This window comes from Argentina silus (genome assembly GCF_951799395.1).
Source record: "Argentina silus genome assembly, chromosome: 22".
Taxonomy (NCBI): Eukaryota; Metazoa; Chordata; class Actinopteri; order Argentiniformes; family Argentinidae; genus Argentina; species Argentina silus.
In genome coordinates, this window is record NC_139676.1 from 5241944 (window position 1) to 5257024 (window position 15081).

Here is a 15081-nt window from a genome sequence, read left to right on the forward strand (position 1 = left end):
TGTAAGGTCCCTGTCAAACAAGTAACTTATCTGCCACGATTTCATTACTTCTCAGGATCTCGACTTTTTTTATGGTTGCAGAGACATGGTTGGGTGCCAGGGTGACATTGTAATTCCAGTCGAAGCCACTCCCCCGAATTTCTCTCACTTTCACCAACCCAGGCTGTCTGGCTGTGGTAGTGGAGTAGCAGTCATCCACAAAAGTGATTTCAAATGCTCCTCTATTTCTTTTGGTAACTTCTCCTTGTTCGAATCGCTCTGCTTCACAATCAGTAATAGTGTCCCATTGCTATGTGTCTTAGTAGTACGAATAGGGAGTTCATTGTAGAGTTTTCTGCGTTTTTGTCCATCATCATGCCCAAATATGACAGAGTTTGTATATTAGGGGATTTTAATGTCCATGTTTGTTGCCCCTCAAATGTACTGGCCTCTGATTTCACTCACCTCATTGAATCATTTGACCTTGTTCAGTCTGTAAGAGGTTCCACACATCTGAGAGGTCACACCCTTGACCCAGTGATATCCTCTCGTCTTACAATTAATGATGTAGAGACACAAGTATTCATGTGTCTGACCATAAACCTATTCTGTTTAATGTAACTTTGCCCACGGAACTCACTATCCAGGATGTTCACTCTCGCTTCCTTAACTCTGCTACAGCCAGTAGATTTTCAGAGGCTTTTTCGAACAGTATTGCCGCTTCAACAGCTCCTGTTCCCACCCATCAGAAAGTTTATTATTATGATTATATTATTATTAACATTGTATCAGTGTGATATGATACATGCGTACATATGATAATCACTTTAAATGGGAAGTTGTGACGGTGAGGCCCATGACTCTGAAGTGGTCTGAGAGGCACATGTAAGAACAGAGGGGCATAGAAACAACTCTCAGCCTGGCTAGTTTAGTTGGCAGAGCATGAGGCTCTTCATCTCAGGGTCGTGGGTTCATGATATAATGTGAATCTATTTCTTATCTCATTAGACCACATAGTCCTTATTTTAAGGTCAACAAACGTTTGCTAAAATAAGCTTTTGCTCATGGGAGTTTGAAGGTATGACCCTGTCTGTCCAATCAGGTCATTTCTTGACAATATTTCTGTGTGTTTCGGGGACTCGTTGTTGGCTTGTGAGTGCTCATTTTACAACTAGAGGGTGAACATATATAAGAGAGACAAAAGCCAAGCCACTTGGACTTTGGGAATCTGTGGTCTGGAAGCCAACTGCCCCCATTCGCTACCGTGATGAAGGGAGTTCTTTGATATCAGTATGGCCGGAGTACCAACAGGATGACCTCATCTGTCACACAACACAATAAATGGTGGCCCTTGGGGAATGCCCAAATATGGGCAGGATTAAAATTAACAGTTAGGGATTTCAATATGAAGGAATGCCACATTAATACACAGACATGTAGCCACTGTAGAGACCCTGCTGTGCTGCTCAGAGGGTCAAATGGATCGCTAAGCTCTGGTCCAGGATCTGTTTAATTTGTTCCCCTGTTCAGTTAGGCTTGAGGCCCAGAGAACTGACGAGCTGATCCTAGATCTGTACGGCAGGTGGGAGAGATGTCTCCATAGAGTAGCATGGGCTCATCTATGGCCTGATTCACTACCTATCTTCTACCGTAGATTGAAGACCCATCTCTTCAGGCTACATCTTAACTGTCCCTCCTAAAGACCTCTTCATCCCCAACTTACCCCCCTGTACAAGTTTCTCTCCTGTAAAAAAAAATTAAAGTAATTCTTCTCGCATTGTGTCTGCCAGTAGCCCCTGGTCCTACCATAGATTACTTTTTCTTATGATGACTGATGGATAGATGATTCACTTACTTAAACAAATGTATTTGTTGTAAGTCGCTTTGGATAAAGGCGTCTGCTAAATGCCATAAATGTAATGATTCTAATCCACTCCCTAGCCCCTTCCACTCAGGTCCCCCACCAGGTCCCCCACCTTTCCATGTAATCTTATTCAATCTGATCTAAAAGGCTAAACTGATCCTAGATCAGCTTTCCTACTTTGAGATGTTTTCTGAATACAAGCCCTGGTGAACACTGAAGACATAGGAGGTAGGGGAGGTGCCAAGGGACCTAAATGGAACTGGGCCAATACATGACACTCACCTGGTTTGAGGCGGTTCCTCCTTGTTATTGAAACAGCCAGACAATACAATACAATACAATACAATACAATACAATACAATACAATACAGTACAGTACAATACAATACAATGCAGTACAGTACAATACAATACAGTACAGTACAGTACAATACAATACAATACAATACAATACAATACAATACAATACAGTACAATACAATACAATACAGTACAGTACAATACAATGCAGTACAGTACAATACAATACAGTACAGTACAGTACAATACAATACAATACAATACAATACAATACAATACAATACAATACAATACAGTACAATACAATACAATACAATACAATACAATACAATACAATACAATACAGTACAACACACCATTTTGTACATGAGTGTGCAAGGTGCAGTAAGATGTAAAGGAGCGACAGTTCACAGGTTGTCATGATGAAACCTAAACACAGCGTTGGTTGTCTCCTGCTTCATGACTAGCTGCTCTCTTATCCTGTCATATAGTCTGAATGATTGTTGTCTGTAAAAGCTGCATGTACAGTAAATGTATTGTCAATGGAATGGATTGTAAATAGTGATGTGTTTAGATTACATATATATACGTATATATAACCCCCCCCCCCCCCCCCCCACCCGGACAATTGCACTATTGCACTATTACTCCCCTCCCCTGCTCTTACTCTTACTCAATACCACTGCTCTTCTGTACATACCTGTCCATACTGTTCATACTGTTCATAATGCACATAATGCACATATCCTATATTTTCTTTAATACTACTGCACATACTGTAGATACTTGTTTATACTGTTTATACGGCATTCCATATTTATATTTATTCTGCATCTACCTCATGTTACTGTTAATACATATATACTGCTAGACTGCATTACCTATACAGCTCATATGCTGCTACACTGCTCATACTGTAACTATTTATTCTGCTATAATGCTACTGCTACTCACATACTGCTATACTGCACTGCTATATATACTGCTTATACTATACTATATTATACTGCACTACTACTGATCATATATTGCACTACCTGTAAATACTGTTCATTGCACTTTCTGCTATTTTGCACTTCTGGTTAGACGCTAACTGCATTTCGTTGTCTCTGTACTTGTACTCTGCACAATGACAATAAAGTTGAATCTAATCTAATCTAATCTAATATAGTGTGTCTAGTGTGTATCAGAGTGTTCCATCAGGACTGATATCCCCCTCTGTTGTGTACTAGTCTTACTGAAATGCCTAACCTCCTTGCACAACCTCCTTGACATGCTCCTATCCTCTGCTTCGAGGTCATGACATTAAGCGTGAGAGGGTGATAACAGAAGAAGCACACCAAGCCCCTCTGCTAGACCTGAACATGCTGATACATTTAGAATCTAACAAAGCGGTGATATTTTTTGTTGCATGAACTGGGAAATCACAGTGTCAGCTACTGCTCAGCTGTGAATTATGTTTGTTTAACTAGATTAAGACCAGCTGGGTGATTTGGTTTCTAATTGACTTGAGTGTTTCTAGTTTCTACAAGTGCTGACAAGATTGGTATCTTCACTATCCAGAAGTGGTCGATTATCACAATTTTAATCAACTTTGCATTTTACAATGGACATTTAATTATTTATTTTTATATTTTGCGTGTGTGATGTGTCTTGTTGTGTTGTTTTGGAAGCCATGGAAGCTGAATAAGAATTTCAATTTTACACTGGAGAATTACTTTGAACAAAAATCTGACCAATGGTTATTCATGGATAGTGTTATGTTCAAAAGAAAACAATTGCACAAACTTCTTTTTTTTTCTTTTTCTGAGAATATTATGTTGTGCCAGAATAACCAACAGTTCCTCTTATGGAGGATGTGGGTGTGTGTGTGTGTGTGTGTGTGTGTGTGTCTAAGAAAACAAACGTTGCACAATATACACACAAAGATGACCAGGAACATGTCTAATGAGGAAGGAGTTTTTATATTATTTTCAATCATACCATTTTATTTCAATGCTGCATTTGTTACAGTCCACTGAATTTTCGGCAAATCTCTAAAAGCATATAGGAATGCAATAATACTGTACATCACTGTACATCTTGTAAAATGTATTTCCTGATAAAGCGTTGTCTGTTGTCCGGTGAGGGTCATGTTACCCCCTGCTGTCTGGCCTTTGTGTCCCCTGTGGTCCTTCCTGCTGTGGCTTGGGACTCACCATCAATCACACGCACACACACACACACACACACACACACACACACACACACACACACACACACAACAAGGGAGCCTGAGTGCAAAGGATCAAACCTATTTTCATTATTTTAAACACAATTGTATTGTATTCAGTATTTAGATATTCATGTGTGTGTGTGTGTGTGTGTGTGTGTGTGTGTGTGTGTGTGTGTGTGTGTGTGTGTATTGTTAGACACTCATGGGAGGAACTAGCTACTGTGGTGAAGGCAGCTCTTTGATGTCAGCATGGCAAACAGGATGACCTCACCTGGCACACAACACAACAGATGGTGGCCCTCAGGGCAATAAGAATCACATTCCAAAAATTGTCTTTCTACATCATGCTATTAAAAGCGGTTTTTTTTTGTTTTGCTTAGCAGGACATGCTATTAGAAGCTATTAGAAGCTGTAAACCTGCATGTTTTTAGCTCAGCAGGATTTTTGTGTTTATGGACTAGTACAGGACAGTTATTTCCTTCCACCCCCTCGAAGTCAACATAGCCCTAATTCACACTACAGAGCCCAACTGAGCTGAGCTGAGCCGTGCTGGGCTGGGCTGGGCTGGGCTGGCATGGTTATACATCCAACATAGATTGCTGGAACAGTGCTGGAAAGGACTGTGTGAATGGTAAAAGTTCAGGTTGGCCCTGTAGAGTGTAAAGCCACATACATACCATAAGACCGAATTGTTTACCTCATTTCAGCATTCAGGGGAGCGTCGGTTGTGGCCAGTCAGTTTCTTGTAGAGTTAGATGGAGCTTTTATAGATAAATACGTACTTACACCAAATAAACTATACAGTGGAGGTCAATTGGAATCTAGTCTCATATTCCGATTGGTTTCTCTCGGGTCTCTGATTTTGTATTCAATGCAATCCGTGAAATACTGGCGTAAGAGTTGGGTTGTAATTAATTTAATTGCAGTGTTGCGTTCTCCTTTATGACCGCTAGGTGGCTGTGGATTCACATATGATGATACAGTTAATGCAAGTTGCAACATGAATATGTACAATATATCCTCAGTGATTATTATTTAGGCCATCACACAGGGAAAGTGTGGTAGTTACAGCGTTATTGTTTTGGCCAATTCGTTTGTTTTCTGTTTTACATAAAAAGATGAAGCATGGTTGATAGGCCAATGACGATACCTACAAATGAAAGATAAAGTGACAATCGCCTACTGTGTGAACTTTTAAAAAAAACCATTAATAGTTATATAGTATAATAAGGGTGTAGACCATTTTAGATTGATTGTTGTATTCACATTCTGTGCAGAAGAGCTAAAACTATGAACTATGATGACTGTCCTGATAAATAATCCTTTGGAGGCTCCGCCCCTGTGTAGTTTTTTTTTTTCTGTAGTGTTTTGTCGAGGACGCCGATCGCTTGGTCGACATTTTACCACCGCATCATCAAGACTGACGTGGGGACTACGTGGGCAGCGGGTCAGGCCATCCACCCCTACCGTAATTAGTGACGAGTCTGACTACGTAAAACTTTGGTAAGTTATTACATGGTAGGCCTAGTCATCGAACAGACTCATTATTCCGACAGTCAAGACAAGAACTTGTCCCCGGTTTGCGATGATGATGATGATGTGTTTTTCAACTTTCGATGGAACTAATTGTTCGCTTGCTACCGCCACACATCGCAACATGCTCTCTCTCTCTCGCATTTCAGCTTTCTGTCACTGTCGCCGTCTGGACAGCTGCGAAATGACGCAATCGAAATCACCCATTTGAGATTATGGAAGCCTTTTTTTAATAATAATAATAAAACCAAAAAACATGCGCTTCGAATGTTTTCTATCCATCGTGCTTCTGTCGCTAAACTACAACACATTGATGGATGTCTTGTTGCTACTTTATAGCCAGTCTGCCAAACTGTAACGATAAAATAAAAATATTGCCCAGTAAAAAGCATCATTGAGATCAACTTGAATCCAAATAGGATGAGCAATTGAAGGGGGTTTTCTCATCACTTCGACCAGACTGAAGTCATTTGTTTGGATGACTCTCCAAATATTATGCAATCAAAACGTACACTTGTCATCGCAACACATTTTAATCAGGAAGTTTAGAAACGCTCGACTCCTCCCCTATCCAGAGTTCACTCCTAGCTGTTTGATACTGTATATTTTATATTCAGTTATGCATTTATTGGATATATAAAGTGAGAAAACACAAGGATTATTATTATTATCAGACAAGGGAGCAATAGATGATGTTTACCACAATACAGAGGCTACTTCAATAAATCAATTGTGGAAGAACCGGCTGTGCATGCTTTTATCGACCTAATGCTTTTCCATCAGAGCGGGTTGTTGAATGATCTAAACGATCGTTTTTGTTGAGTGATCTAAATGCACTGCTTATCCTGCTTCAATCGAAGTGATGGTTGTCATTAACAGAATTTCCTGGCCTCTCGACCATTGACCATGGAGACGATGGTGGCGTCGCAGCAGCAGGACAGGAGTATGAACGACTCAATGAGTGATGACGAGGGGAGTCAGAGTGAGGCCAGTTCGCCTGGTGCTCCCTCTCAGGTAGGCCTACAGCCCACTCAGTGTGGAGAGAAAATATGCCCTTATTAGGCCCGCAGGTACTTGGTTACAAAAACATGTGCTGTTACACTGTGCATGACAGCGTTTCGTTGTCTCCTTGAAAGCTCTATGGTTACGTGGTGAAGAGATCTGGTTATGGTTGAGTAGTTGCAGTATACGGCCCTGAGTTCACTGACTGACTGGACATCTTCTTGTTTAGGTTTCCGTGGGCACCAGAGGAGGTGGAGGTGGAGGAGACTCCTCAAGTCTGGCCCAGGTGCACCTCCATGGGGTCCAGACGGTGCATGTCCAGGGGGTCATCCAGACTGCCCAGCCCTCTGTTATACAGTCTCCGCAGGTGCACACAGTCCAGGTAGAAATACATGACCTTTATCATAACTGTTACTACTAATATGACTTTAATCATAACTGTTACTACTAATATGACCTTTATCATAACTGTTACTACTAATATGACCTTTATCATAACTGTTACTACTAATATGACCTTTATCATAACTGTTACTACTAATATGACCTTTATCATAACTGTTACTACTAATATAACCTTTATCATGACTGTTACTACTAATATGACCTTTATCATGACTGTTACTACTTAATATGACTGTTACTACTAATCATAACTGTTATTACTTGTATCCTCGTATGTTTTGTCTTCTGAGTATACAACTCTTTTAGATGTTTTTTTTAGGACGTGTACCGGTCATGCTGAGACTGAAACCAATATTTCATAATGTTTAATCTGGATCAGAATGACAATTTTTTTTTTTTGATATCCAGGATCAGATCGAGCTGGCTGATTTCCACTACTCAACATCTAAGCCAGATAGATCTGATCCTGGACGGCAAAAAAGAATCTGGATCATTCTGAAATACGGGGCCCTGATCATTGTGTTGCTCTTCCAACCCAGTGAGAGTCTTAATAGGATTTGTCTGAGGAATGAGATCTGTGTTCTCTAAGCTCATCAGTTTAACCCATATACCTACATCTATGCGTGATGTGCTGTGTCTGTCAAGGGAGGCTGGTGGAGGTAGAAATCGGAAGACAGGCTCATTGTAATGCACGGGATGGAAGAGGTGGGTAATGCATGGAACGGAATGGTCTCAAACACGCTTACCATTCCTGATTCCGTTCCATGCATTACAATGAGCCCGTCCTCCGATTTCTACCTCCACCAGCCTCCAATGGTGTCTGTCTACAACAATGGGACAAAAACAAAACATACCGTGCAACCACAATCATGTTATCAATCAGAATGTTTTCAACACGGCGGACGCGGGGGAGCTTTTGGGAGCGATGCCTGCTTTTTCAGTGTCATGAAGTTGTGTTTATAGTACACAGAAGCAGCCAACAGACAGGGGTTACCATCTATAAACATTATGACATTGAGACGCTATTTTGACTACTTTTCCTGCAGTTAGCCGCCGTGGCAGAAGACGGAGAGTCACCAGAGGTCGTCACAGACTCACTGAAGAGAAGAGAGATTCTCTCTCGGCGACCGTCGTACCGGTAAGGCAATGTCACCTTACTGTGGGTGTTTGTCATTTGGGGTATGGTTGTAGGTTTGTTGTTGTCATTATTGTTGTTGTTGTTATCGTTGTTGTTGTTGTTGCTGCTGACTCTGTGCCCAAAGTAAAACATTTTTTTAAATAAAATAAAAATGACTAAAAATGAAACAATTTAATTCAGAAAAATGAGTGAAATGACTGATTTTAAAATCAAGCAAAGCAGAGCCGTTATGAGAACATCCTCTTTTTACCCCCTCAGAAAAATCCTCAACGAGCTCTCGTCGGACTCGCCAGCTGTTCCCAAGATTGAGGAAGAGAAGGGCGAAGAGGAGGTTCCACCGTCGAGTGTTGCTGCCTCCATCTACCAGACCAGCACTGGACAGTACTGTGAGTTACCCTGGTCCAATGTTCATCTAGCTGCATGGTCTACAAATGGGTGTTCATTCATTTGTGTTTCCGCTTTGTGTTATTGAATAAAGTCTGACTCGTAGGGATATACTCTGTTAAAGTAGGGCTAATTCTGAAGGATAGATATTAGCATTCAGTTTGGCCGAATTTTTTATTCATATTATTGAGTGGTTAAGATCTTTAATTAAATAACTCATATTTTTAGTTCGAAGTGTTTGACTTCACCAATCATAGTGGTCAATGACAACAATAAAATGTGATTTTATAAACTCTCTCTCTCTCTCTCTCTCTCTCTCTCTCTCTCTCTCACCCCCCCCTCTGTAGTTGCCATCTCCGACGGGGGAGCCATTCAGATCGCCAGCCCAGGGAGTGATGCCCTCCAGGGTCTTCAGACCCTGACCATGCCCCCCTCTGGTGCCCCCCAGCCTGGCGCTACCATCCTGCAGTACTCTGTCCCGGCCGGGGACCCCTCCGCCCAGCAGTTCTTCGTCCAAGGAGGCCAGGTGGTCATACAAGGTATGGGCTGCACAATCCTTGGAGCGTTTGCTTTAGCCTGCCTGGAGTGCCAGAGGGGCGGGGTTAGCACTTTTGGGACTATCACATTGGTTTAACTGCACCAGGCAAACTCAATCAAGCACAGATAAGTATTTGAATCCAGGTCTGATGGACTGTGCTGCTGTGCTTTGATAAACTGTTGTATCCACTTCTGGTGTTCTGTTTGTAGGGGCTGTCCAGTTATTTGATTAGACTGAATTGAAGCAGTGTTCATTAATTCAAGCCAGCTTCTGGTGGCTGGAGCTGGGGTAGTTTGTTTCTAAAAAAGCATCAAGCATACTTTAACATGAAGATTTAACATGAGAACATACAGTATATATCAGGGGAGGCTGTGAGAGAGAGGTAGAGAGAGAGAGAGAGAGAGAGAGAGAGACACACACACACACACACAGAGAGAGAGAGAGAGACACACACACACACACACAGACAGAGAGAGAGAGAGCGCGTGCGAACGGACACATCAGTGATCCTCCGCCACTTGGGCACAGTATCCTCTTGTTTGTTATACGTCCCTGGTTGCGTCATAGGACTAAAAATACCTCCCTCCCTCCCTCCCTCCCCTCACTCTCTCTCTCTCTCCCTCCCCGCGTAGCTGCATTGTATAGCTCCCGTTCAGCATTTGATCCTAGAGCAGAGGGGGGAGGGAGGGAGGGAGGGGGAGGGGCTCAGAGACGGAATGTCTTATTGACTTCAGGAGCACCGGTGATGTCATTGTGATGTCAATGCCCTTAATTGTAATCTTGTGAAAAGTTGACGGGTGACCACTCTTTGCTGAGAGACCTGAGACACACACACACACACACATACACACATACACACAGAGACAGAGACAGAGAGAGAAAACGGAGAGAGTGATTATTCAGAGATTCTACTCCAGGATTGTAAGAGACTCTAGATATGGCTGTGACCGGGGACGAGACTGAATCAGGTAACGGTAGAATCTCTTTTTTTTGCTCTTTGACAAGGTTATTTTTTTCCCTTCTTCAGACTGTGGTTAGTGATGAATGGAAGTGAAGTGTTGAAGTGAATTTTGAATGAATTTTTCTTGAAGTGTTTTCCCCCCTAAAAAATATTCAGTGTGTTTAAGGGGGGAGAACAGCAGAAACTGACGAAAATAACTCAAAGTAAAAAATAAAAAAATAAAAAAAATACAGTAGAGGAACAAGTGAATAGTATTAGGGCTCTACAAAATCGGGATTACTGTTCAAGGAAAATAATGAAGAGCTGGACTTTCGCTCGCTTGCTGTTGACTGAACAAGGCTGCATGTGTTTTGGTTAGCTAGCATGCTCAACACTGTGCCTCTCTGGCCACTGAAACGCTCCAATGCCTCTTAGGAGCAGAGAGAGAGAGAGAGAGAGAGGGTGGGAGGAGGGAGGGAAGGGGAGAGGAGGGGGAGGGGGAGGGGTGCCGGTGGATTGTGTTGTTGACGTCATTCCTCTTTCCTGGAACTGGAGCTGGGCTGGGAAACCAGAATGCTAACGGGCGAGGGTAGACGCAGGATTGACGTCAGTGGGTAGTCATGCTGTGATTACAGACACACACACACAGAGAGAGCATCCTCACAGGGAGGTGTGTGTGTGTGTGTGTGTGTGTGTGTGTGTGTGTGTGTGTGTGTGTGTGTGCATGAACAAACGTCGCGACCAGCTTAGTCATCCAGTCAGATAAGAACAAGCGTTGTACTGCACAGTTACTCAGACCTGAAAGCTATACACACACACACACACACACACACACACACACACACACACACCACTCTGGGACAGGGAACTTTTGTACCGTTATATATTGATAAGAATAATATAGCTGTTTTGTTGTAGTCAAACCTAGGTTGTGTTTGGATCAGTGTTCCTATGATGTACAGTGATAATGATTAGAGACAAAACATCCGGTGTTTTGTCTTCCCCTGCGGCTCTCCACTGTTTGAAGAATTGCGAGGAATTTATCCACACACCAGCCATTCAAGATGTAAAATATCGGCCTAGTTATTGTTACCACCACAACAGCTCTCTCTCTCTCGCTCTCTCGCTCTCTCTCTCTCTCTCTTTCTCTCGCTCTCTCTCTCTCTCTCTCTCTCTCTCTCTCTTGCTCTCTCTCTCTCTCTCTCTCTCTTTCTCTCTTGCTCTCTCTCTTTCTCTCTCTTTCTCTCTCTCTTGTGCGTTTGTATCTTATCAGTGCCAGTCAAATTACAGTATTCACACATTTCAACAGTGAGATGGCCATTTGACCCATCAGGGGAAAGGGTGTCAAGAAAGGGGGGGGGTGGGCAGAATTGATGTCACCCCCTTCACGTCGATGACAGTTGTCTTCCTAGTCACCAGATGATGACGACAATAGTCTCGACAACACAGAGTATTAACCCTGTCCAAGGTTGTACCAGACCAGAAGGTGGTAGTACCACCCCCCCCTCCCTCCCTCCTCTCCTCTCCCCCCTCCCCCCCCCCTAACCCTAACCCCCCCCCCCCCTTGTTCTATTAAAGCTAATTTCCTCTCGAACGTCAAAGCGGTAAAACGGACAATGGTAATCTGATAAAGACACTGCTTACATAAGACGCTGCTTGGGAAGTTTTTTTTCCGTTTTCTTTCTCTTTATTACATAAACCAATCAGTGGAATAGCTTTTTTTTTAGAGAGTTGCTTTTGTGCGAGGTGATTGGCCATTGTCTTTCAGTAGCGGTGACGTCATCCAAGGCCATAGGCTAATCTGTTGTGACAGAGAGGAGGGGGGGGGTCAGAGGTGAACCGTCTGAACTTCCTGGCTCTCTCAGTCCACGTTTCACTTGGGCCACTCGAACCCCTGTGCGCTTCCTAATTTGGTTGCTGGGTTCCCAAATTTGTTTTAGTTAAAAAAAGAAATGAAGTTAAATTAGTCATGAGTTGTCACAAGTTGTCAATGGTCACGGTTTGGGTGATTTCCCAGATGTGAAGTGGATACGTTTGAGAGCGATTTGAAGCTGCTTTATGCCAAGAAGTTATAAATAGAAAGCTGAACGATCGACAGCTCTCGGTACATGCTGCAGAAACGTTGAGTTTGATAGCGTGAACACGTATGAACTCGTGATATGAATAACCATGTGAAATATGAACTATGAAGATTGTTGTGTTTGACTTGTTGACGATGCACGGTCCATACATAGAGATATCCTTTTACCTGTTTCAGAGAAAACACATTTTAAAATTACATTTTATTCATCATCTTCTTGTCATTGTAAATTCTTCAGGCCTAAACAACGCTAAACTCTGTCTACTCCTTCTCCTTCTCCTTCTCCTTCTCCTTCTCCTTCCTCTTCTCCTTCTCCTTCCTCTTCTCCTTCTCCTTCTCCTTCTCCTTCCTCTTCTCTTTCTCCTTCTCCTTCTCCTTCTCCTTCTCCTTCTCCTTCTCCTTCTCCTTCTCCTTCCTCTTCTCCTTGTCCTTGTCCTTGTCCTTGTCCTTCTCCTTCTCCTTCTCCTTCTCCTTCTCCTCCACAGCTGCCACTGGAGACATGCCTTCTTACCAGCTGCGCTCGCCCACCTCAGGTCTGCCTCAGGGCATGGTGATGGCGTCGTCCCCCGGCTCCTCCCTGCACAGCCCGCCCATCCAACAGCACACCGAGGAGGTCACGCGCAAGAGGGAGGTCCGCCTTTTGAAGAACAGGTGAGACGGGGAGGGAGAGACAGAGAGACAAGACACGAGAGAGGAACAGAGTAGAGAGACAAGACACAGGAGAGGAACAGAATAGAGACACAGACAACAGGAGGACAGAGTAGAGAGACAAGACACAGGAGAGGAACAGAATAGAGAGATGGATGCAGATTAAGCTCAGTATTAGAATTTTAAAAAAATTCAAAGGGGGATAGATTTGTAAATCATGGGCCGATTCCTGTAGGATTTATTAGGGGCTGATTATTTCTACCACTGGAGACTGGTGGAGGTAGAAATCGGAGGACCAGCCTCCACCTGATTTCTACCGACATCTATAAGTAGTCACATGTATGGAGTTTAGCCTCTCTGAGTCGATCTGATACAGCAGTGAAGAAGAGGGACAGAGGGAGATATGCAGATTGACATCATATCCGGGTGAGAAGCTAAAAAGTTGCAGTTAGCACAACTGCTAAAGGAAGACTCGGCTTGTGGAGAGTATGTTGTCTAGCTCCTGTCTGTGTTTCAAGCACCCTACGATATTGTGTTACCTCCTGAAGTCCAATAGATGTGCAGTACTTATACTACATACATACTGTAGATTAGTCATTTCTAAGTTCTGTTATGAAGCTTTACTGAACTGTGCTGTGCTGTGCATGATCATTAGCATTTGGTCTGGAGCATTGCAATGCGTGGAATGGAATGAGGAATGGACGTGTTTGATACCATTCCTCATTCTATTCCATGCATTTCAATGACCCCGTCCTCCGATTTCCACCTCCACCAGCCTTCCCTGGTCTGGCGATGGTGCAGTGTTGTGTTGAGGGAGCCTCCTCTTTTCTCCCACTGACTGTCTCTCCTCTCCTCTCTCCTCTCCTCTTCTCCTCCTTCCCCTACTCTCCTCTCCTCCGTCTGTAGGGAGGCGGCGCGAGAGTGTCGCAGGAAAAAGAAGGAGTACGTCAAGTGTCTGGAGAACCGCGTGGCGGTCCTGGAGAACCAGAACAAGACCCTGATCGAGGAACTCAAAGCACTAAAGGACATCTACTGTCACAAAGCCGAGTAGCCCGCCGGGCCGGTCCGGTCCGGTATCAGGAGAGGGACGGTAGTGTCCTTACTGAATGAGAAAAGCACATCCAGTGCCGTTTACAGGACCGCTGTCAAAGACTCTGGGACAAGAACTACTTTCACTGTCTTTGTGTCTTCGTCTGTGCTTGCTGGGGCCCCGGTCACTATGACGGTGCTGCGTTCCGGAGACTGGGATTTGGACTCAGGAGGGGGTCCCATACTCGGCTTGAGCTCACCAGGCTAACCTCATGTCCTGCTACGGCTCCCTTTCTCTTTCTCTCCCCACCCCCCACTCCCCACATCCCCACCTCCCCACGCGCTTGCATGTGTACACAACACACGGCCCGTCTGCCCGCTCGCCTGCCCGCTCGCCCGCCTGCCTGCCTGTGTTTGCTTCTGCTGTTTGCTGCAAGGCAGTAGGGGGGCAGGCAGCCAATTAGAAGCCAGCAGAGGAAGAGGAACAGGAACAGGAAGTCCATGTGCTTCCTGAAGCGAGGCACCGCACACCACACTGCGGTGGTGGAGGAGGACAAGAAGAAGAACTTAAAGACCTGCGGCAGGCGGCAGGCCGAGCCGAAGCCTTGCTGTCAGTACAACTCTCTCAGGGGGTGGGGGGGGGGGGGGGGGGGGTCAGGGGGGTGGGGGGGGGTCAGGGGGGTGGGGAGGGGGACACCACGGCATGTAGACTCACCAGCAAGCCAACCGGCACCCCTTTAACTGTCCTGTGTGCCATAGAGCCGGGGGGCGGTTTCACAAAAGCTTTGTAGCTTAAGTATTACTTTAAGTATTACTGCTTAAGTATTACTTCGTTTCGCCCCACAACCTGGCCACAAAGCCACCAGAGAGTAAACAGTTGTAAAAAAAGAAAAAAAGAAAAAGTAATCAATATTTGAAAAGAACGGAATTCGTTAAACAAAGAACTTTGTTGGTCTAGGAGAGGCGTGGGCCTGAATCATCAAAAGAAAGAAAGTATGACTTAAGCTACGAAGCTTTAGGGGAAAC

The 15081-nt window shown here is 44.0% G+C and overlaps 1 protein-coding gene across 3 annotated transcripts; it reads left to right on the forward strand.

Moving 5' to 3' along the window:
* Nucleotides 1-5742: 5742 nt before the first annotated feature.
* Nucleotides 5743-14701, forward strand: LOC310821855 (cAMP-responsive element modulator-like). Of its 3 annotated transcripts, none has more exons than XM_083694114.1 (8): nucleotides 5743-5861; nucleotides 6752-6905; nucleotides 7123-7275; nucleotides 8345-8436; nucleotides 8695-8822; nucleotides 9168-9359; nucleotides 12864-13029; nucleotides 13933-14701. In XM_083694114.1, exons 2-8 carry the CDS (start codon nucleotides 6798-6800, stop codon nucleotides 14075-14077), a joined length of 984 nt encoding a protein of 327 aa, XP_083550240.1. In that variant the 5' UTR covers nucleotides 5743-5861; nucleotides 6752-6797; the 3' UTR covers nucleotides 14078-14701. The 3 variants fall into 3 exon arrangements, with proteins under 3 accessions (XP_083550240.1, XP_083550241.1, XP_083550242.1); XM_083694115.1 differs by having other exon boundaries at nucleotides 6771-6905; XM_083694116.1 differs by lacking the exons at nucleotides 5743-5861; nucleotides 6752-6905; nucleotides 7123-7275; ... (1 more) ...; nucleotides 8695-8822; nucleotides 9168-9359 and adding an exon at nucleotides 10010-10326.
* The last annotated feature ends 380 nt before the right edge of the window (nucleotides 14702-15081 follow it).